Source organism: Zonotrichia leucophrys, chromosome 12 (genome assembly GCF_028769735.1).
Source record: "Zonotrichia leucophrys gambelii isolate GWCS_2022_RI chromosome 12, RI_Zleu_2.0, whole genome shotgun sequence".
Taxonomy (NCBI): domain Eukaryota; kingdom Metazoa; phylum Chordata; class Aves; order Passeriformes; family Passerellidae; genus Zonotrichia; species Zonotrichia leucophrys.
In genome coordinates this window covers 8,750,939-8,775,111 of record NC_088182.1, presented here as the reverse complement: position 1 = coordinate 8,775,111, position 24,173 = coordinate 8,750,939, and the positions used below count along the sequence as shown (strand labels likewise).

The 24,173-nt window shown below is 44.1% G+C and overlaps 2 protein-coding genes across 4 annotated transcripts in view; one reads left to right on the top strand and one right to left on the bottom strand.

The window, feature by feature from the left end:
- The window catches only part of ARIH2 (ariadne RBR E3 ubiquitin protein ligase 2), a 31,906-nt gene extending 19,151 nt beyond the window's left edge, over positions 1 to 12,755 (bottom strand). The window contains exons 1-2 of one of the 3 annotated variants that reach the window (XM_064724518.1): positions 12,618 to 12,755; positions 8,212 to 8,559 (exon numbers count right to left, since the gene is read on the bottom strand). In XM_064724518.1, coding sequence (XP_064580588.1) covers positions 8,212 to 8,460 — 249 coding nt within the window. In that variant the 5' untranslated portion in view covers positions 8,461 to 8,559; positions 12,618 to 12,755. Of the gene's footprint in view, positions 1 to 8,211; positions 8,560 to 12,235; positions 12,375 to 12,617 lie in introns of those variants that run through there. The other 2 variants (XM_064724519.1, XM_064724517.1) reach the window with 2 other exon arrangements.
- On the top strand, positions 12,608 to 23,716 carry SLC25A20 (solute carrier family 25 member 20). Its single transcript, XM_064724522.1, has 9 exons — positions 12,608 to 12,742; positions 13,399 to 13,491; positions 15,368 to 15,495; positions 17,579 to 17,669; positions 18,592 to 18,709; positions 19,871 to 19,943; positions 20,518 to 20,627; positions 21,930 to 22,054; positions 22,545 to 23,716. The coding sequence occupies exons 1-9, from the start codon at positions 12,638 to 12,640 to the stop codon at positions 22,605 to 22,607; spliced, it is 906 nt and encodes a 301-aa protein (XP_064580592.1). The 5' UTR covers positions 12,608 to 12,637; the 3' UTR covers positions 22,608 to 23,716.
- Positions 23,717 to 24,173: the final 457 nt, after the last annotated feature.

Sequence of the window (24,173 nt, the reverse complement as noted above, 5' to 3'; positions counted from 1 at the left end):
AAAGAATTTCTGCAGGTCCCTTGCTGTGTTCAGAGGGCTCTAAAACAATTGTCTCAACTTGCTGCCTTAGATAAGCCAAGGTGTTTAGAGAGCTGATGTTTCATCTCTTTACAGCAGAAAATCTTTTCAACCATGCCACCTTGACAATTGCTAATTCAGACAGAAATGTTTTCTAAAAGCTAAAAAACCACCATCTTTTGAAGAGCTTATATTCTACAGAAATTTTTCCAAGCATATTTATATCACATGCATATCTCATCAGTTCATTTAACTTTTCTCGAAGGGAAGGCCAATTTTTTGGAGGTGCATTTCAATCCTCATTTTTGCAGAGATATGGTATCAGGAATTTAAAACAATGATCATCACATGATTTTTAAAAGGATTCAATTCAGAATGAGTTGGAGATGATAGAGTTTGGCTGGAGCTGACATCCCACGGCTTTGCACCAAGCTGACAATTCCTGTTAGATCAGGATTGCACTGAAATGTCTGCCCAAGAAGAACACAAATCTGGCATAAAGAAATGTAGCTTCCACTTCTTTTATTTTCCCTAATCAAAGGTTTTTATACAAATAGATTTAAACAAATAGGATTAATCTTGAGAAGCATTTGTTTTAATCCACAAATAGTTTTTGTTAGTTCTACAATGAAAGGATGAACTTCAAAAGATACTAGTTTGTGTGTTGCATCCAAACCTCTAAAAACACACTAAAATTCTTTACAACAGGAAAGGCATACAAAGCAAAAGCCTCTAAAATTGTTTCTGTTGGTGAGAAACTATGGCAAAATAGAGACTGAGCTAAGCTGGCAGTAGAGTAACACCTTATAAAGAAACCATAATTTGTATCGAGTGATTTCACTGAAGAAAAAATCCCTTCAGACATGCTTTACTTCAGTATGCTGAGGTAAGGAAAGTAACCCACAAATGGAAAAAAAAATTCATTTTATACTTGTTTTTCTTGTGGAAAGTACATCTGACTCCCTCCATGCCCCACTGGAAAAATTATGTGACTGCCCTGTTTTTACTGGAGGGTTTCTCAAAAACAGTATCAAGAATTAAGAAAGGGCAACCTGAAGGTTTTTTTTGGACCACACTTTGTCCTTTGATCTACCTCTTGTAAGCAGACTTCCAATATGTAATCCTAGTAGAAAACTCATGAAGATTCACATCACCTGCCATGAACACCCCATGTGTTCAGTCTTGAAGCAAAATCATTCATATCTATTAGAACATTCTGAGCATAGGAAGATTGCTTTCAAAATTGAACGCAAATTATTTTCATCTAACAGGAAAACCAGACAGTCTTAAAAACATATATACTACATTTCTTTATTTCTTGTGTTCAGTCAAGTTTTTTTAAAAAGTGAGAAAAAGCCCTCCACCTTTAGGTTTCACACAAAGGATAGATTATGATTTGTCTGACATTTCAGGCCCTCTCCTGATTACAGGCTGCAGCAGGTAAGAAATGCCATTTAAGAGACTGTAGTTGCAACTGCTACTCTCAGTACCATGGAAAGGTTTTGTCAACCAGCACTTCATAAGCTTTGCTTCATCACAGGGTTTTAATCTGTACCCTGTGTCACTCACCTTCTGCCATGCAGAGACCTGGTGCCAGTCTGCAAGATTAGAAGCATATTTAGGAGCCAGAGTGCAGTTTGGGGATGACAAACTCTGATGGTGTTACACCACTGTTGTGAAGCTGTCAGTGCATAACCTAGTTGGCCACAGAGTGAAGAAAGGGGACCTGGGGTTAAATTCTAGCTCTTTCCCCACATTTACACATGGCTTTAATCCATCTGCTCTCCTACACAAGGACAGCAACAATTTCAGCTGCAGCTGCCAGCAAACAGGATCAGTAGGACTCAGCTAGGAAATCTCAACATACGTATTTCTCAAGCTGTTAGGCTATTCTTCCTGAGGAAATTCAGAAATAAATATTAAAAGAACAGAAACATTGAAGCAAGCTGGTATGCCAGAAGGCATTATTACAAAACAGCTATGAGATCCCTTCTTTGAAAGATTTAGAGCGAGAGAAATGCAGCAAGAGAGCTGTAAGACAGCACACGGATACAAGATTGACATGAGACTCCCCAGCTGTCCTCCCTGCAGTTATTGTTCCCAAAGCAACACAGTGGGAACCAGCAGAGCTGCACTGAGCTCCTGAGTGCTGCCAACCCAGCAGCTCACCCCACTGCACAGCCCCTGCCCAGGTGCCCTCCAGCACAGCACAGGGGGACAATTCCTTCTGGCTGCCAGAGAGGAGGATTCAGGAGGTGCACAGGGAAGAGGCAAAGGTCTGGTAATAACCTGAACCCACAGAATTGTGGCTCAGAACACTGGGCAGCCAGCTCCAAACTGGGAGCACTGGTGTGTGCACACAGCCACAGTGGAGCAGGGCTTAGGGAACTTTGCAGTGAGTAATCCCTGCTCAGCCCCAAATAACACAGCCCTTCACTCAACAAGCCCAGCTCTGAGGGCATTTTACTGCTGTTACACAAAGTTGAAGAGGAGGAATATCTGCTTTGCACAACCATGTTTCACAGTGCACAGCACAGCTCCTTTCTGCTGCACCACCCTTAACAGGCAGAGCACAAATTTGGCAAAGTGTTCAGCTGCTCCACGCTGCTCTGTGATCATGATGTCCAGCTGTAAGCTTGCAACATGAAACAGTTACTGAAAGATTGTTTTGGCATTTTTATTGACTTGTGTCTTGCCTCTACCTCCCACCAAGATCACACTCATCAACAGCTGTGAACAGATTATTCTCCTCACTGCAGAGTCACACTGGCTCTAAAATACACTTAAGGTGTGAATCACAAAGAAATGTGTGGGCTATAATCACCCTCCACATTTGTGGCTCATTTTTTCAGTCAAGTTGAGAATTTCAGCATTTCCTGGGCAATAAGTAACAAAATTGTTTTCTCTCCTCAAATGACACCAGAAAGTGTCACAAGGTTGCAAGGTCTGGGCTCTCCAGCCAGTTCTCTTATTCAGCTGACCGGAAGTTTACAAAAATTTAATACATTTTTTAAAAACAAAAATATTCTTATGAGCCAAAACAAGACACACTGAAGACAGTTACACTTCTATCCTCTTGACACTACTGAAATACAGGCACTGTGAATGGGTAGGCAAATCCACAACTTTGGCATTGCAGAACTTCCAGGATCTTTCTGTTCAGGAACAAAAAACAGGTAAAGGACAAAGTCATGTCTCAAACACCAGTGCTCCTAAGGGTTGCAGCTTCAGACTGGATGTCCCACATAATGTTGGCTTGGTGTTAAATAAAGAACACAGTATAGATATAAACCTGCACGTTCTGACTCATCTGGGGGTTTATTGGTACTTTGATACAGCCTGTTATCTTTGCCAAACAGCACCACAGGGGTTCTGTGAAAAAGCCAAATTTGCCTATCAAGTTCTGCCATTTATAAAAAAATGATATTTAAATATTTACTGCTTACTAATGCTTACCAATGGACCTAAACTTTGAACATAAATTTTTGAAAAGCTGCTCTTATGTACATGCATTTTAATACGTTAAGAGCCTTTAATCCCCCTCCTGCACCTGAGGTACCCAGGCACAGTGAGGCTTTAACAATGCCATTTTACATTGCAGAAAGCTCCATGAAGCATTGAAAGGACAGCACTGCAGGCTGGTTCAGATACAGCACACTCTGGGGCATGGTTTGAACAGCAATACAGCAGGGCACACAGACAGACAGACAGACCAGGGTCCTGGCACAGGGCTCTTCACAGACACTTTGTGACTGCAGGCACAGGCTCCTTCAGGAGGGCTGCTCCCACGGCTGCCAGCCCCATGCACATGGCCCTGGCTCTGCTGGGGATGGCATTTCCAAAGGGGCACTGCCAGCCCTCACCAAGCAGCTTCACAAACCAACTGCTCTGTGTCAGGGCAACTCGAGTGTGTGGAGCAGCCTCGTGAGTAAAAACTTATCTGGTTCCATGAAAAGATGCAACATCAGTATGGTGAGCCACAATATATGAAAAACTGGTTTATCACTGAAAGATAATATCAGTAGAGATAACATAGATGAACAGAATTATGTCACGATATCAAGTACTTTTTGCATCTACCAAGATTTACTCTTCAAGGGACAGAGCTAAAAACACTCACATCACAAGCTATAATTTCAGGAAGCACAGGAAGTAAGTTTTTTGCTCTCTGAGAAAGATAGCAGATCACTCAAATTAGTGAAGTGAAAAGTGTAAGTTCTTCAGTCTTACAATTTCTTTGGTTTTAGTGGAAAGACATCAGTTCCAATTGCCTGTAGAACCACATGACTAACCCCTTGCTAGCTTGCATTTGCAGAAAGATCACAGCTTCCTCATGACAATCAGCTAACACCTAAAGTCAAGGTAAATTTTTTTTCATAAATTCTAATTGCAATTGTTTTATCTAGTGGTTTATTTAAAAAAAAAAAAAGTAACACTAGAAAAATCCACCTCATCACTGAAACAGAAACCACTGCCAGTTATTTGAAACATTAGATACTGCAGGCATGTATGGAGACCCTCAGCAGAGCCAGGAAGCATCATTAGCAAACAAAAACAATATGACATCATCACACACTTTACTGCTTGCCAGTGACAGGCTCAGCTTTGTTTGTACAACTGCTGAGTATCACACTGTTTGCATGTACTGATAAGCCACTCCAGAACCCACAATCCCTCAATGACAACTGACAGAGTTATCTCGAAAGTACAGTTGCTACTATACCATTTTAATTCATTATTTTTGAAAGATACTGTATCTTATAATTATATTTCTTTCTTAAAAAGAACTGTTGTGAATTCACTTGCTGGTCTGCAGGCAATGCAGGCCACTCTGCTTTTGAGAGCATTGTCCTTTGCAAGTGTTGACTGTGGGCAAGTGACCTTTTGAGGAATTAAAAGGGACCTGCTTCAATTCACTGACCTTTTGGTCTGAGAAGCACAGTTTTGGGTATTCATTCAAGATTTTCTTCTGGTATGTTTCAACAGAGATAGCCTGTCCTAATTTTAGTCAGGGTATTAACAGAACCTTCCTCAGATCTTCCTGTTAACAGCACTAACCAAGGAGCAAAGATTTCCTCTTCTTTTCCTTGAACACCAAAGAACTCACAGTTCTTACTAAAACCAAAATTAAGGAGAAACTCTCAGAGTAACACTTATTAAATCTCTCCAGCTTCTGTATGGTTCTGGAATAACCACTAATGCAGCTGCAGGCCTGTCACACAGCACAGCTGGCTCAGTCTCCTGCTGCCTTGTTTGCACCAATGTTCCTATTCAGATTTCCCCACTAACAAAAAAAAGGCAGAAGATTTTGAGGCAAAAGTTTCCTACAACAGTAAGAGATACAAAGACATACATTTACCTACATGCAGGGTCATATGCTTTTATCAGACCTCAGATTTTAACTGAGTGTTGTTTCTAACCAAGGTAAACAAAACACAAGTATTTTGTTTAATAGAGATTCTCTTCCAATATTTCATGAAAACTTTTAAACATGTGCAGGGTGTTCACACCTGGCCTGACATTAACCAGCCAGTGCAAGGTTTGCTCAGTTCAGTGCCTTCAGCAAGAATGAGAACAAGGTCAGCTGTAACTCATGGGGAATGCAAACAGCCAAGAAGGTTTCCAAAGACCACCCTTCCCTACAACACTTTAAAATAAAATAGGATTTTAGCAATCAGTCTGAAATAGCTGAGCAAAACAGTTTGAAAAACAAAAGTTGAGGTTAATGAGCAGAGCAAATGAAATATTATCTATTTAAACTGTTATTAGCCACTATAAGCACAGATAGCAAATATGAAGATGTAAAGATCTGAAATTCTGTTTCTGGTCTTTAAAGTGTGCAGACAATATGTCACAAAGAAAAAAGCCACTCAATACACATGTGTGTGTCCTGGAGTTTAACCTTCAGAAAGTGAATCACCTCATGAGAACAGACACTGGTAGAACATTCCAACCCAGCTTTAAGCCCTTCATTGCATTTATTTTTTATTTCCTTTAGGGAATTGTGTTAATCTATTAATCTGTGATAGTAAATCACTCAAACACCAAGTCATCCATTGGCTTCAACATTGTACCTCCTGAAGATAATCTTTCATTTACCTTCAACCTTCCCTGCTGGGGCAACCACTCTGCCTTAAATAAAGGCTAGTGCTGAAAAGCACCATGTAATCAGTATCTATCATAAAGGAATTAAAATCAAAATTAACTAGATGTTTCAGAAGACAAATCATCACTATCCAAGGAAACCTGAGACATTGTGAAACCCCTGTTTACTCATATTCATTAAGTCCATTGAAAATAATTATGGTAAATAGTTCAGCATGCTCAATTCCATTTCTTTCTTCTCTATGCTTGCTAATTCCATACTAATTCTTTCTATTCCATTTTGTCTTAAAACTAACAAAATCACAAGTTTCCTTGGGGGAGAGAGAGGGGAAGGAAGACAGGGTTGCTGAAGAGTTGTAAGCAAGTGTGCCAGGAAGCAAAAAGCAAATGCTGCAGATACACAAGAGAAATCCAATACAAGTGCAACTGTAGGACTATTGTTGCTGAAGAAAAGAGAGTTAATGTGGCACTTCAAGGGCTGAAGCCTGAGAGTGTGGCTTACAAGTTCACATCATTCCAAACTGCTACTCAAATTCAATTTCATCTTCTTATGCACCAACCCAAGTGTGTAGCACTTAATTGTAACAGCAAATATGCAGGCATATTTTTGATATTTAAAAAAATTAGATTTTTCTCTCCTTGGGATGCGATCTGAGCTAGCAGGTTGGTATAGTCTGGGCAACTATAATATATGCTCAATGAGACCTTCAGAACTCCTGAAAATTTTTTTAACTGGAAGCCTGATTTTAAGGACTAAAAGTATGGCTTTCTGTAATTTAATTCAAGAGAACAATATGGAAGTGGTCACCTTTTAGAAGGGTGTTTCATTTGAAGGCAGAAAATCAGGCACAGAAAAGTTGTTCTAAATCTTAATTGCTAAGAACCAAAAGCAACAGGCAGCTGGACCAGAAGTGCTGACCAACTATTCTCATTTGTACTTTTCTGTTGCCTCCAGTTTCTGACCATCTGTAGGGAACTGCAGGCATTCAGAGCTCAGAATGCACATTTTGAGGTAATTACAAAGACAAGTTTAAGAGCAAGAAAAAGTACAACTTCATTTTCTGAGGTGGTAAATGCTGGGAACAAGTACAACAGGTGGCAAAATCACCAATTATGAGTGCCTTTTAAAACCTGTTCTTTATGGTTCACAGTCCTCAGGCTTCCTGGTTATAGTCTTTCTTCAGGACATTGACGTACAAATAAAGATCAAGAGATCCCTCTCATTTTTAAAATTAGATTTGATTCAGACAGAATGGGTTGGAATTAAAACCTACCCAACATGTTTAACATGCTGCAGTCACCACCTGTCCTGCTCCAGACAAGAGCAAGCACCAGAAGACCTGGTTTGCTACAAAGTAGATGCAGTAGTAATTTCAACCCAGTGTCCACATCTAGAGCTTAGAAAACTCTGCTTTCCTCTGGCCTGCCTCCTCTTTTGACTGACACTACAGTAGCTGGTTACAAAAAGAGAAAGAAGAGATCACAAAAGTCTAATTGAGCGTAATTCCATGGAGCTGACTCTGAGTGAGATTTTTCTGTGATGAATTAAGTCAAGTCACACTTGCTCCAAGAGGTGGCAAGTTCACAGAACTTGAACTGTCATTGCAAAAGCAGGGTTAATAACTGGCATGACAGCTGATCTGACTTTGAAAAACTGATTATTCTCTCAGAACCAACCAAGAAAAATGTTTTTGTTAGAATTAGAGTTTTAGCATGTCTTCCTATTTGTCAGTTATCTCCTCAAACACAGGTGTACCAAACTGCACCACTTATGGTTTGATTTGTTTCTTTTCTATATACCCTCTTTGCATTGTGTTAATGCAGAGTTATAACTCAGGCATTTTGGTCATGAAGCTCAGCTCTGTAAAAAAAAGAGAATCAACATTCAACAAGGAAGATTTTTCAGGCCTCAGTGTGTAACAATTGTATTGTAAACCTTTGAGGCAGTTTCGAACAAGGGACCTTCAACAATGTTCCTCCAACCCCCCATAACAGCAACATTGCCACAGCTTTCATCAGAACTGCATTCTCAGTGTTTGCCTGTTCAACCACAGCCGTGTCTGTGTGAATGCAGAAACCTTTCCTCACCTTTAACGTGGCAGCCAAGCTGGCCATGTGTTCATTGAGAGTGCTCTCCGACTCCTTGTAAGTCAAGCAGGTGAACTGATATTCCTCTGGATCAAAGGCATCTGCTCCCTGCTGCTCCACGTCGTTAGCTACCCCATCATAATAATCCTCAATATCCCCAGGATCCTCATCCTCTTCCTCCTCCTCGCAATTAGGGTCATAATCCTCTTCATTGCTGTCAGAGCCCTGGCTGTTCATGTCCACGGACATCTTAATGCCCTGCCCAACTGCAGACCAGGAAAGCAAGTGCAGCTTCTTGTTTTTCCTCCAAACTTTATCGTTCTTTTGATTTCATCTGAGCTCTGTCTCCTAAGGGAGGAAAAACAGTTTTTTCTGTGCCTAGGAAATTGCAAGAGGTGCCACGTCAACAACAAAGAGGTGATCAAGCAGGTAGGAACAGACCAACCCAAGGGCCCAGTAAAGAGGATTCTGCTGTGCATGTCCCTGGTTTGGATCCACTGTGACTCCTGCAAGTCCAAAGCAAGGCTGCTCCTACAGGACAGGTCAGGTCCTTGGAGATTGGGTTATTACACTGCATCCCAGTCCCCAGTGCAGGCCCCCTGACCTCTGGCATTTGGAAACTGGCTGCACAACCTTCACTACAGATCTTCTCAGGGAAAAAACTGAATTTATGACAAAGTTCTTTATCAACAGCCTGAAATGCTGCAGCATCCTCTCTATTTAATTAACAGGGAAAACACAAACCCTTACCTATGGCTATAGTGGCTAGAAAGGCAACCTATGATGTCCTGTACAAACCTGTGATATTCTGTACAAATCCATATTGTTCCAGAAACACAGACATTAAGTGAGACTTAGGAAAATAAGACCAGCAAACAGATCTCTCACATGCACACAATTTAACAGTCTTCAATATCATCTCAAAAGAAATTGTGAGGCTAGTTCATTCCTTTAAATTGGTTCTACTGGATGTGATGTGGCTTGGACTTAATATCTGAAGGGGGAAATAAAATTATTATTTATTGCCTTCTCAAGATATACTTCTTACCTTTTGAATGTACAAATTTATGCTCAGGTGTTGATAGCTGTTATTGAAGAAGAATCAGAACAGCTAACTTTTTTTTTTAAGATCCTCACTTGTTTTGGAAAATTCACACATCTAATACTTATCTGAACTACAAATCTTCTGCTTGTGTAACTGAGCCATATGAATTTGAGCTCTAAAAGATTCAGCAGTAAAGCATGAATCAACCTTGAATTATGGTCATCTCATACTTAGTCGTAAATTTCCATTTAACCAAATTATTTAGTTTAGAGAGAATATATTAAATACAGAAGAATTAAAACAATGCTGTGACCACATTTTACATATAAAAACCTATATTAAAATCAAAGCTCTGTTTTCCATAAACAGCATGTACAGCATGTATTTGGTTCCTTAAAAACATTCCCATTCTGCATGACTATGTTGTCAGCTCTGCCACTCAAATATATTCCCTCAGTACTGCAATTTGTAGCTGCTGGGGAAACCATAATCAAGCTTTGATAATCCTGACTTTAGAGTACAGGAAATCTCAACCACAAATTTTCATTATTTTTCCTCAACTCTTTTTTTTTTTTTTTTTCTGTTTCCAGTCACTTGACCAGGCAGCAGAGAATAACCAGAAAGAGATGTGATGTACAATAAGATGTGATGTACAATTAACTTGAGGGGCTTCAGTGATTTCAGGAGATACAAACCTCCAGAGAGGCTGAAGACTAGTACCTAATTAAATTTCCTCATGAATTCTGGTCTTCATTCCTTTCATTTGCCTCTTGATTCCTTAGCTATCCACAGCACATGTAGCACAGAAACAATTTACAGCACTGATTCCACAGGACTTCAGAGGAACAGACACAGCCTCTCCATACTGGAAGGAGACAGATGTGGAATCTGATTTGGCAGACACAGGGCAAACCCTCATCCTTCCCTCTACTCTGCTTCGAGTCTGGGCTTAATCTGCACTGACACTGAGCTCTTGCATAAAAGGAGTAATGATCTTTACCTGCTAAAACTTATGTTAAAATAATTCCTTATTGAGCCTGTAACCCCAGTGTGAGCCATCAACAGCCCAGAGTGCAACAACTTTGTTCAGCCACCACAGGCCAGGGAACTTCTCAAACTCACTCAGATCATTCCACACTCTAGAGATAAAAACCCATAACACTGGGCCCTCTGCTATTCCAACACATGGCAAGTCACACCCAAGCACTGAGATGTTTGTAGAATAAGGGGCTGCCCAGTAGCTCCCAGTTGCACACCAGTCCCTGGGGAGGGCTTAGAGGAGTGCAGGGATGTCTCTCTGGGCCACTGGCACAGTTCTGTGAGCAAACAGAGGAACTGTTTGCACAGGAAAGGGACACATGGATTTATCAAGCAGTCTGCAGGACTGGGTGACTTCTGTGACTCCTGTCCCAAGATTCAGGGAAAGAGCTCACTTCCAGCACAACTAGACACCACTCTGACACAGGTGAAGGGAAAGGAAGCATAAGGAACGTGCCCTGTGGACAAAGCAAAGGAGGGTCCCTGGAAAACCAGGAACAACACTCACCTCATCTATGCTCAGCCCAATGCTCAAATCAAATTCTCTGAATACAAAGACAAGGCAGAGCTACTACTTGATAGCACTAATTTTTAAGACAATGAAGATGTTAAGCTCAAAAGATAGGGTCAAAAAAGCCAGGTTTATTTAGATTAAATAATGACCATAGCTCCCAAGACAAAATTATAAAATTTTAAACCATACTTAGATCACTTTCCAATCCAAGGGAGGATGATCTCCTCCTTAGCCACCTTAATCCAAGATACTCCTGTATCTTCACTAACACTGATACAATTTAGTCACCTCTCTTGCTCCATTCTCTTGCAGGAACTCCTAAACACACCCACCCCTACCCTCTGCTATCTATCACCTCCAACAGTGCCCTTTCCCTGACTCCTGCTTGGCAACACAATTCTTAACAAGGTCTTTTGAAACAAAATGCCTTCCACTGTGCAACTACACTGTGATTCCACTTCATTCCTAGTCCAACTACATCTCTCTTTTCTTATTCCTATCCCTGTGGGATTCCTCTAATAACTCTTTTGGTGGAGACTCCTCCAATTGGAGAATGCTCCTCCTCTTTTTCTGTTGATATTTCACAACCATTTCATACGGTTTTATCTTCTTTCACCTCTTTATTTATCTGAAACGGAGAAAGTGCAACTTAAGTCTGCTTCCTGGACTCCTTATCCGTGTAACCTTTAGACAGGCTAACACTCTTCCTTTTCTCTGAAACCATCACAGCCTGAGCTCCATGCTGGCCATCAATGCTAACTGCATCTTCATCTGTGCCACCCAAACCCGTAATTTGTGGATCATCCCCAGCGGCTTCCTCACATATGCAGTGCACACCTCGCTGTTCTTTCTCCACTGTTTTTTAGGGAGGAATTTTTCATCCAAGACTGAGAAACCACAAGATGCCCGACCCTTTTCACCACAGATGACTCTGCAGGGACCCCCTGCAGCTGTGCCACACTTCCCCAGGGACAAACCCGCTCTCCTTCCTCCTGCCAGCTTCGGTTCACGCTCCCACGGCTGCCTTGTCTTTGCCACCTTACCCATTTCACTCCTGCCCTTCCTAACCAAGTTGTTTTACGGATACCTGCGTATTCCAGGGCATCTCCGGGCTCGGGCACCCAGCGCGTTTAAACTACCCCGGCTCCATTCTCTCGGAATGGGAGGGAACGCAGCCCCCGGCCCGTCCCGCACACCGGAGCGCCGCAGGCTCGCGGGAGGGCAGAGCGGGAGCGGAGCCGTGCGGGGAGCACGGGCGGCGGCGGGGCCAGGAGGGGCCCCCGCACGGCCGCCCGGAGCCCGAGAGCTCCGGGCTGCGGCTTCCGCCGGGGCGGAGCGCCGAGCTCAGCACCGGGCACGGATAAGCGGCCCCGCATCCCTCCCGCCGGGCCCGCCCCAGCCCCGGCGCGGCCGGGCCCCGCACTTACCGGGCGGGCGGCGAGAGCGGCGCCCCGGGCTCCCTCTGCGCGCCGGAACCGCCGGGCCCGGTGCGTCACCTCCGCCGGGCGGGGCGGGGCCGGGCCGGGCCACGGCGCTGGGCCGGGGGGGAGCGGCCGAACCACTGCGGGTGTGCGGGGGGAGGCGGCCCCGCGGACTGAGGAGCGGCCCCCGGGCCGGGCGCGGCCGGTGACAGCGCCCAGTGGCCGCGCCGGGAGCGGCCCCTCGCACCGCCGCCGTCCCGGCCCGCCCCGCGCCTGCTTCCCGGCGTGCCCCGCACTGGGCTAAAGGTCGCGGCGCGGAGGGGGCGGCATTGGCTCGGCGGGGACGCAGCGTCCCGACCCCGGTCCCGGTCCCGGTCCCGCTTCTCACCCTCCACCGCCGCCGCCGCCATGGCAAAACAGCCGCAGCCCATCAGCCCCTTGAAGAACTTCTTCGCTGGCGGTTTCGGGGGTGTCTGTCTGGTGTTCGTGGGGCACCCGCTGGACACCATCAAGGTAAAGTTGTGCGGGGCGCCCGGGAACGATGGGGCGGCCGGTGCTCGGTGCGTTCGGGGCACCGGGATGTGGAACTACAGCTCCCGGCAGAAACTGCGCGGGAGCGGCGCGGGTCCCGGTGGGCGCTATGGCAGAACTACAGCTCCCGGCAGGCACTGCGCGGGGGGCGGGGCTCGGTGCCGCCGCGGGGAGGCTGCGCCGGGCCTCTGTAGGGCGCCCCCTGGTGGCGCGGCGGCCGGGCGTGTGGCGGTGCCGGTTCTAGTGAAAAACCGGGAAAAAAGCGGCGGGGAAAGAGCCCCGGTGCTCCCGGGGCTGGAAGGAGATGGGAGCTGGGATGCGCCCGCCAGCCCCATCCCGCGGCGGGACCCCACGCCCTTGCTCCAGGGGGAGGCCCGGAGTGACCCTATGGGGTCTACGGAGCTGGGGTCCTCATCCGGACGTTGTCCCAGCAATTAATTAGTTAAATACATTCACTACTCATTACACTAAAATTCAATCTCTTCTCTTCTGCAAAGGGCTAAAATGATGTCAGTGTTTCTATCCTGATCTTCAGGTCCAGTCACAGAACGTACTCCATAGTAGCCAGAGGTGTTCTGTCAATTAAAGTTGAGATTGTAATATTTAATCAAATAATGTTTTCCTTTCCCTCTTGCTAGGTCAGACTGCAAACCCAGCCTAAGCCACAGCCTGGCCAGCCCCCACTCTATTCTGGGACCTTTGACTGCTTCAGAAAGACTCTTGTTGGAGAGGTACTGTGACACCTGCCAGATACATCAGTTGTTTCTGTACATTCTCTGTGTGGAAACCTACAGAGAAACCCTACAGTTCCTGGGTTGTCAGTTAAATTGATTCTAATTAATATTTTTAAGCAGATTACAAAGTTTGGGGAATAGTTAGCATACATGTGCTCCTGGTACATGTATCTTTGTTTTGCTAAGAAATGTTTTGGGTTCAAAATAGCATGATATTGCTGTCTGAACTTAGACTGGATTAAATGTTGGCAGTTGTTTTTTGGCCTTTGGATTTTTCAGGTATTTGGAGTCATCTCTGGAAATTCTAAAATGGATAATGACTTCAACTTTCTTCTATAAGGTGTTATGCCACCTATGAGAAGGCAGAGGATCTTTAATTTGTAGGGTTTTTTTTTTTTTGAAAGCAGAGTGTCAACCTTCTGTTCAACCTTCTCTAGAAGGTGGACAGTGGTTTTTACTCCTGAATTATCATGATCATGCTGTTGAGCTAGCCTGTTTTGTTTTTAAAGGCACACAGCTTTGATTTAAAGTTTTTAATTGACAGATAGTCAAATTTTCTGCTTTTTAAGTTTTCTCAGCAGCTATTTACCATTTGAAAATTATGGCTGTAAAGCCCAGCTGTTTATCTGCTTGTCTGAAGTCTCATTTCTAAGTGCTAGATCTTGTTAGGTAACTCCCTGTTGAATGAAAGATCTGCCTCAAAATCTGAAATCTCCTTCCATTGTGGTATTAACAGGTGGTTATATAACCAAAGCAAATCTTGTTTGCCTGGTCTCTCCCACAAAGGAGTGGAATGCTGTGCCAGCTCTGAATCCCTGGCAGTTTTTAACACCCCTGCTGCAGCACGGACGTCAGAGCTGAGCCGTAATAACAGCCTTGTGATGGGGAGTTCAAAAGCACTGCTGCCTCCCCACTCCCACTCAATACTCATCCATTCCTGTGAGGAAAACTACTGACCCTCTCTGCCAAAGCCTTTTGCTTCCCAGTGCCCAAGGGGAGCTTGAGCAGCAGTGCCTGATCTCTCAGCCAGGTGCAGTTTCATGGCAGAGCCAGTTGTGCCTGTAAGACTTCAGCAGGTACTGGGATGAGCTGGTTTATTGGGACAGGGGGAAGAAAGGGGTGCAGAGACCAGCAAATATTTAATTTATGTGCCTAGCCTTTATCTAGGAAGATAACTCTCCTTTTTATTGGACAAAGTTCAATTTAAAGGCAAGATAAGTGAAATAAATACAGCTGCTGGGGTCTGCATTAGAACTTTTTCATATGTGGAGTCTATGGAAGGAAACATCAGGAATGTGATGTTGTGTGGGAGAAAAGTTTGGATTTAGGGTAGGAAACAAAAAAAAATTGCTCTTGAGTCTGTCCCAAAGTGAATTCATGTGGGGAGTGAAGGAATTCCAGTTGCTCTCCCTGGCTCTTTCTTTAGTTGAAGAGTGAATTCATTTCAGCATTCTCAGGTTCAGTGTCAGGATTTTACACTACTGCATTTAACAAGTTACCAATAAAACACAGGTGCATTTCTGTGTGCAGCTGACATTGTTCTCTCTGACATAATCTATTAAGACTCTTATTCAGGGGGCTTTTACCTTCACTTGCCTTACTTGAGATGTACGTGCAGGTGATGAGTGTTGCTCTAGAAGGGCATCAGTGGTGCCAGGGTTTCCCAGGCAGGATAACTTTCCTCTGCAGCAGTCCCTGAGCCTCAGCTAAACATGTATAACTGCAAATGAGCAATAAGCCCCTTCATTCCTCTGATCAATTTGACTGTTAGATAGATCCTATCCTGGATTGTTGTCTTTCCCTTCTCAACAAGCTGAAATGTGTGCAAAGTTTGTGCCAAACCAAGTAATTCCTGTGATAATGTTTCTTGCAGGGAGTCCGAGGCTTATACAGAGGAATGGCAGCTCCCATCGTTGGGGTGACACCCATGTTTGCAGTGTGCTTCTTTGGGTTTGGCTTGGGGAAGAGACTCCAGCAGAGGAATCCTGACGATGTTTTGACGTGAGTTCCTGCTTGATCAGACGGTTGGGAAAGGCATCCTGAGGCTGCACTGTCACACGTTGAGCTGTGGTGTAAATTGGTGTCTTCTCCTAGGTATAAATATAGTTCTGAAAGATAAACCACTCATGTTTTAATGCTTCTGGAAGCGTGGGAGTGATAGCACAGGCTAAAACAGGCGCTGTGTGGGCAGGTGAGATGCAATTCCCTCTCTACGCAAGAAGGAGCCACGGAGGAACAATTCCGGTGTGGATGAGCACAGTGAGAGTTATGTAATGATTGCCTGCCAGCAGGATGCTATTAACAGAAACCATGGGAGCAATAAATTCATGGTCAAGCATGAATTGATAGCATTCACAGCCCTGATTCTCCTTTCCCTGTTAGTTACGAGTCTTCTTGTGGCCCTTCATTAGGATGTGAAAACAGCCATAAAAATGTTTTATTATTATTTCTGGAAAGAGGTGTTTATGAGCAGCCCTCCTCTCAGGCGTGTCTGACCTTCAGAAACAGCAATAGGAAGCTCAGAAAACTTGGTGGGGCTTTCTACAAGCTAACCTGTGCATGAGGAGAGCCCCCCAGCCATAAAGTACTCCTGTAATGGGTTTGCCGAGCTGTGATTTACAGCTCCACAGGGACTGGGCTGTAGCTTAGCAAGATTTTATCCCATTATTTGTGAGCTAGGTAGGAGCCCATCCTGTGGAGCCAGCTGTGGTGTGGTTTTGGTTTCTGTTGGAGCCTTGTCTGCACAGGGATGGTGTGAGCACAGCTGGCCCTGCAACACGAGCTGCTGCCAACAGAGCTCCCATTGCTCAGGGGGAAGCAGTGCTGAGGTGCTGGGGAACTCTCACTTGCCCTCTCTCACACCATGGCAGTGTCCCCATGCAGGCTAGACTGAAGGGAAAGGCCAGGGAAACAGTAGGGACTGAACAACAAGTGCACCATGCACTTATTCCCAGCAGCCTCATCACCTGAGTGCCTTGTGTTTTATACACGTGGTGCCAACAGGAAGTTTTAAGGTGCAAGCTGAGAAGGACAGTGTAGTTTTTTGAGTCTTTATGTAGAATTCCTCTCAAGCAGAGCAGTGGGAAAGAAAAAATAGTGTATGTAGTGTCACTGTGCTCAGCTGTGCTGTTCTGTGGGTGCAGACCTGACACAGTGAAGGTACAGTGAGACCCAAAAATAAAGGTCAGACTCCCAGTGCTGTGGTTATGGATGTAGAGGCAGGCTGGATGGTTGTATTTCCCATGCTGATTTTGAAGGGAAGTTGTGGAAGGAAGAAGATGGAGAGAAACCTGAGGAGCCTATCCTGCCTTTTCTGGGGCTGAATAATCCCAAGGTGAGCTAAAAACCTCTAAACTTAGTTTGAGTAGGAGGTATGGAGTGATAAGGGAGGTCTGAATGGTCTGGAAGATATCATGGGAATTAGAGTAGAGAAAGGTGCAAGGATTGGAATAGAATGCCATCTCTTGGGCAAGTGGAGAGAAGTGGAAGGTGTGGAATTTGATTAAATTGAGATGTTAAGTCATCTTACTAGGGGAGGTAGTATGAGGCTGGATGTAAAGATAGTTTTGTGATGGAGAAAGTCAGCTTGTTTAAGGGATTTTTGTCATGGAGACTTTGCCACTCAGCAGGTGCAGAATGTGTGGGATAATGACAGGTTGGTAGGACAGACTCGACTTTGGGAGGGTTTTGGAAAGGAGGCTTCTGGCTGCACAAGCAGGAATCTGTGTGGAATCTGGGGTCACTGAGAAGAATATGGGGGACTGGAGGAGGAAGAGACTGAAGTGAAAGGGAATGAAAATGAATGGGAAATGCTATAGCAATAAATGTAAGTAGAAGGGGTGTTAGCAAATAGAATGGATGTGAAGAGCTGAGTTGTGGTTGCTGTAGGAACCAGTGCTTTGAGTCCTGGAGATATTAAATGTTTAGCTCTGCACTGACAAGGCACTTCTGCACTGATAAAAGCAGTGTTTGCATTTCAAGTTCCACTGATGTGGAACAGCATCACCTGGGGATGTAGGTGTTTCTGCCCTTCATTTCCTGTGTGCTGTGTTGTGTTAGGGTCTTTTCTGTTTCCTTGGGGCAGATATCCTCAGCTGTTTGCTGCTGGCATGTTGTCAGGAGTGTTCACAACAGTAATCATGGCTCCAGGAGAGAGAATCAAGTGCCTTTTACAGGTAAGGCATTGGATGGTGGTGATGGGAATTTAATTTTAGGGGTCTTGTCTTTCCATAGCAGGAATTTCTTTGGTTAGTGCATTTACTCTGTTCTAGTTTTTGACAGGACTGAGACAACTATCATTTAATGCAGCTGTCATGAAGAAGCATTAAACAAACCCACCATGACAGTATCAGTACACACAGCAGTAATTGCTCTATTCATTTTATACAGCCCAAGCTTTGTGCTGTGGGCCACTCTATGAGGCATCCATGGGTGCCTCAGTCCACTTTAAAGTATGGAAAAGTCAATATTTTCTGTATGAAACTTTTCCTTAAAAAAAGAAGGTGTAAACCTGCTAGATCATGAGACTCTTTTTGGTGTAAAGTCCTGTTACCTTGACAGTTCCCATGCAGAGCTAAGGAATGCATTTCCAAGCAGTGTTCTGACATTTGGGTGGCTGTTAGCTCTGCACCTCCTGCGGGGGTTTGAAAGCATTGTTGGAAAATGCAAACCTGAACAAATGAAATGCCATCTTTAGCAGGTGTGGGAAGCTCTGCTTGCTTCAGACTGTGTTGAACTCTGTTAATACAGTGATGGGTGGTCACATGTTGGTTCTGACAGACAGGATGTTATCATGGGAGATTTTATACACATACAAATGCTTTGAATTTCACTATTTGAAGACTACTTTTTGTCGGTGTGGAATTACCTAAGTGACTTGAGTTATTTCAAACTTACACTGTGGAAAAATAAAGGAGAATCTGTTCTCTGCATGGAACAGTAACCACAGCCTCAGCTTCAATGTGAGGGCTGCTCAAGTGAGGCAGAACTCCCTAGGCAGGAGCGTGTGCTCCTTCCCCTCTGGAAACACATGTGAGGAATGATTCTGCATCGAGCAGAAAGCTTCAGTGGTCAGAAACTCTCACTTTAACCCTGCAGATCCAGGCAGCTACAGGTGAAACCAAGTACAGCGGCTCCCTGGACTGTGCCAAGCAGCTGTACCGCGAGTCCGGCATCCGCGGCGTCTACAAGGGAACCGTGCTGACCCTCATGCGAGGTGAGGGGCAGGGCTGGCCCATCCCTGCTGGATGACAAACCTGACACAGGATGGGAGATCTCACTGTCCCTTTAGGCAGTTGGAGGGGTTGTGTCACCCATTCTCTTTTTTTTTTCCTTTTTTTTTTTTTTTCAGTCTGCAGAGCTACTCCAGTGCCTCAAAGGGCCTGAGAAATAAACATGAGATTCTCAGTGGGTGAGGAAGAGATTAGATGACAAGGATCAGAGGGATATAGGAAGTAATTAAGATCTGAGAAGCCAAGAGGAATGAGAGACTTCAGGAGAGGAGCAGAGAGAACAAAGAGAAGAGAAAAATGCAGAAGTGGGCTTTTAAAAAAAATTATTTTCTTCTTTTTGTCTTCTTTTTTTCTCCTTGAGAGAAATATTATGCCTGTCTGTTACTGTTGCTGTATAATACTGACTGCTTTAAAATATGTGGTGGCAGCAGCTATGCTTTCTACCCTTTTGAGTCTGGGTTATTTTGAACTGGGATGTCATGACCCCTCTCTCAAATACAATAACAACTAAGTAATTGTGCCAGACTCAGAATCCTGTATGTATTTTAGTAATTCCCCTTTGAAAAACTGAAATTTCTGTATTTTGTTACTTCAGTTTAGGAATTGATTCTATCCTCTGCTTCTCACACAAGTGTAGCAGCCTGCAGTGTAGCTCTGGCAGTGTCCCTAGATAGGGGCTGGTTCTCCAGTTTAGGTATGGGATAAGAATAGGCTGTGGGAGTAGCTTAAAAAAAAACCAAAACAAGACCCATCATGTGCAGAAAAAAATCCCCAAATAGAATCATTAGAACTAATAGTGTGCAAAATTCATGAAGTTCCCGTGATGCTGTGATGTGCTGTGCAGAAATTTGGACAGTTTAGAGCTGTCTCATCATTAGTGTAATGTAACCAGCTTACAGCCTGGCTTGAAAGGCTGCTGACAGAAAAGTTATTTCCCAGTTCTCGCCGTTAGCACCTGCTCTCCATGGGAAAGTTCAGCCTCCTCTGTCTGAGGCAGCAGAAGATTTTTATTTTGTTTGTAGAAGGGGTTCAGAGAAAAAAATATGTATGTACTTAGTGGTGCTGCTGGGCTGGCATGGGGCTGGGGTGCCTCTGGGCTTCCTTTGGTTTCCCACTCCTCAGAGGCTTTGCTGTTTACCCACCAGACGTCCCGGCCAGCGGAATGTACTTCATGACGTACGAGTGGCTGAAGAACATTCTGACCCCGCAGGGAAAGAGGTCAGTGAAATCTCACAGGCACCACTCTCTGCACTTCCCAGGCACTGCTGATTCATCTCCCAGCTACAAAGAGATTTACAGCTGGATCATCAAAACTAATTTAAAAAAGAGAAGAATGGTTGCTCATCTAGTGAGTTGAACTGGTTTGGTCTGGGGTTAGCTGACAATTAAAATAATATTCTAAGTTTCCCTCAGATTCCAGTTTGGATCTTATTAGCCAAGTAAGGAATACTTAAAGTAGTTTCAACCCTGTATGCACACAAAGTGCTGGGGGGCTTTGCTGAATTTTTTTGGGGGTTTGGTTGGTTGGTTTGGTTTTTGTTTTTTTTTTGCCACAGCATATGTGTGTGTGTGCTGCTGAACAAAAACATTTGAATCTTTAGAGTGGAGTTGGTCCATCTTGGAAAGGTTGCTCAGATACTGCACTGTCTCTGCAGCATTGTGCTGCCTTCTGGCTGCCAGCCAGGCTGTCTTTTTGATTGTCACCTTAGTCAAAACAACGAGTTTGACATTTTTCTCCTTTTTAAATCTTTTTTTCACTTTTTCCTCCCACCCCACTCTGATCCTGCCACAGTGTGAGTGACCTCAGTGTGCCTAGGATCCTCTTTGCTGGAGGCCTGGCTGGGATCTTCAACTGGGCAGTTGCCATCCCACCAGACGTGCTGAAATCACGTTTCCAGACTGGTGAGTTGCATTCCAGGGTGTCACAGCCACACTCCTGTGGTGCTCCTGGGATTGTCCTGGGCAGGGATTGGAAGATCTTGAGTGCTGCTTGGGACAAGTGCATGAAAAACCCAAGGGTGTTCCTGGCATTCTACTTGGTTGCCTCACAAAGTTTTGTCACATCAGGCTATACTGCTCTGTTTCTGCCTCCTTGGTAATATAATGGTCTTGATTTGAGGTACCTGATTTGAAACCTAAGCATAGAACTCATAATAATAGAATTGTCATAGCTGTTTTGTTACAAATGTAATTCTTTGAGAGGTTTTATTATTTCACTTCAGACATAATTGTATAAATTGTAGCCTGTGCTGTCTGCAGTTTATAGTAACAGGGTGTGACTTGCTGAGAGCATTGCTTTTGGACTGGCAGCTCTGCTCTTTAATGTCTGTGGCCTAATTACAGTTAGGATGACCCCAGACCTTGTACTTCAGCAGAGTTTGACAGGTTTGTCCTTGGTTTCTCTGCCAGTCCTGTCAATGAATATTTTTGTTAAGGCTCCCCATGGTCTCTGTGGACTCAGCTCTCCACTGGACAGTGACCATTTTTCTTGAGTCACAAATCATGATAATCAGTGCAGGAAACCTCATTTATTTTTCTCTGAGCAATGGCTGTTGTAGTTATTTGTACCATACCAAGGGCTGAGAGGGAGACACGTCACAGCTTTTTTGTTCCACTGAGCCAATCCCCAGTGCTGCTGTGTGGATGATGTGGGTTCATGGTGGTTCTGTTTAACTGGGCTGATCTGTGGACTACTTCTTCAGAGGGCTGGCAGAGGCAATATTTCTCAGGGCAGTGTCAGAAGAAGGAAGAAATTGTGTTTTGAGTAGAGTAGCTTTTAAAAAACACCTCAGCATAATAATGTAACATCAGCATTGGAACATCCTGTGCTTTTCTTTTGAAGTCTGTTGCTGTTGTTGGCTGGGGCATGTGATAGGATCATTTTCTTATTAACCAGCTTCATCAGTTTTTGTATCTGACATTCCTATCACCTAAGTGCAGCTCCTGGGAGAGCTGTGATCAGCAGTGCAAGTAACAGCTCAGAATTCCAACCCTGACAAAAGTTACTCTCCTTTCTTCCCTGCCTGCAATGACTTGATGATGTGGTTGTGGTGAGCACCTAATTTCTGTTCACTGAGTCTTTGCTGAGCTCTGTTTGCTGTAGCAGTGTGAACCTCTAGGAAACCCTGCGCTGTTACCTGTGGCCCATCCTTCAGCCCTCGCCACTGCCACACCTCTGGGCTAACATTTGTGCATCCCTTTCAGCTCCTGCAGGAAAATACCCCAATGGCTTTAGAGATGTGCTGAGGGAGCTCATCAGAGAGGAGGGAGTTGCATCTCTGTACAAGGGCTTCACAGCTGTGATGATCAGGGCCTTTCCTGCCAACGCGGTGAGTGCGCCGGGACCCCGGCTGGGCTGGGGACGTGGTGCTCACAGAGACTGCTTGCAGTCTGGAGGGGACACAACTGCACCATTCCAGGGAGGTTCTTGTCACTGCAGGTGCTTCTGATTGTTGGTGTCCAGATTGTAAAACTATGCTTTAATCTAGGAGCAACAAGTAAATCTTTCTTCAAAGCTTTGCTTGAAAGCTCTGTGTTGACTGTCTCTGATAGTTTTTAGCTATTGGTTGTACATCCAACTGTAGAAGATGGAATAAGTTTGGACTCACTTTCCCTTCAATAAATAATGAGCCTAAAAGAGCCAAAGCTCAGCCTTTGTGTGGAGGGATACAGTAGAATTCTTGCTTCTGGGTCAAGACTTTTTTTGTCCTCTTCCTCCTTCCATATAAACCACATTAGGTGTTCATAGTGCAGCAGTTCAAAAGCCTTGCTTGAAAGAGATTTTTAGAATCTTTATTTGTTCTGTGTTCTCTTTTCCAGGCATGTTTTCTCGGTTTTGAAGTCGCTATGAAGTTTCTTAACTGGGTTGCACCTGGTCTTTGAGGACTGGGAAGTCTGGAAACGAGAGAGGAGAAGGAAGAGAGTGCAAATCTGCCTCACAGGAATAAATTATTGATCACTTAAAATTTCAGGACTAATTGTTTGCCTAATACCTTTTTGCCTTTCTCACATTCTTTAGGTGGTGCTATGTGCCAGTCAGAAATGCAAGCTGTAACTCTGACAGAGTTGGTGAGGAGCTAGGGGTGACAAATCTGAGCCAACCACAGCAGTGACACTGCTAACACACAGCTGTCACTGTCACACGTGCTACCTTAAGTACTTCCTCATGGAAGAAGGGGACACATCTTAAAATGTAGTTCTTTATTTGCTGAAGAAACATGTAGCATTAATGCTGAAAAACCTCCTTAAAATAATTTTTTGGCAGCATGTACTTAACTCTCAGGGCATAAGTCAGCAGCTGCACATGGTTGTGTGTGCAGGCAATGTCAGGCAATGTTCTCATCTCCTGTAGTTTGTCACTTGTGGCTGTTTCTGTATTAACACTGGTTTTAATCTCCTGTGCATGTGCAGCAGCAAACACAGCTCAGCAGGGGAGGCAGAGCTATGTCCAGTGGGTTGAGGGGTGTTGCAGGTTCCATATCAGGTCCTGCACACTGGTCTTTTCTGTGGAACTAGGACACAAATTGCATTATGTTTAACATTTGTACTAAGCTTTACTGAGGGAGCCAGTGGGGAAATGTGTTTGTTTAACCTGAACTTTTCTCTCAGATCCTTTCTGTCCCATTGAAGAGAGTCCAAATGTGATTTCAAAAGTACAGCACAGCTCATAGCAATCTGTGATATATTTGATTCATCAAATGCTGTGTCCTGGCATTCAATCCCTGACACTGATGTGAGAAAATGTAACAGCACGTCCAAGAACTGAATTTCTCTGACATGAAGGGGACACATGAAGAGGACACCAGCTTTGCAGTTTTGTCTAACTTTATTCTTTCTCCTATTCCTTGGTTTTCTGTAACTCTTATTAAACATGATCACATTTTCATTTGAGAAGTGACTAATACTGAGAAGCAAATAGCAAATTTTAATTTCTTTTGGTTGTGATGCAGTGTTACTGGAACTCAATAAAACTAGGTGCTGCTTGGCTAGAATGCGTGCTTTGGTTCATTTACTTTTTGCATGGTCATGCATGCTAAGTTTTGCAAAAGTTTTCCAATTCTTAATTCCCAGATTGGTTGGTAAATAAGCTGTGCTGTGCTGTCTTTGCTAACCCTTTGCCTCTTAGCTTTTTAATTTCTGATGTGAGCTATGGAAAGGAATATTCTGCACTTGGCATGTTTGCCATACAAGTCCTTTTAGGTGCTGCATTGTGTATGCAAATTTTTAACAATAAAGCAACACACTAAATAGCACATCTTGGAACAAATAACACATACTTTGGAACAAATAACACATACTTCCCTTCACTCTCTACTACTTCATTTGTTACCAGTAACTGTAGACTCTTTTCCTTCTGCCAAACTATCCCTTTTAACACTTTTTAAACATTTCAGATCCTGACTTATCCTAATTCTATATCTTCCCCACTCTAAGGTTTTTGCAGAGCTT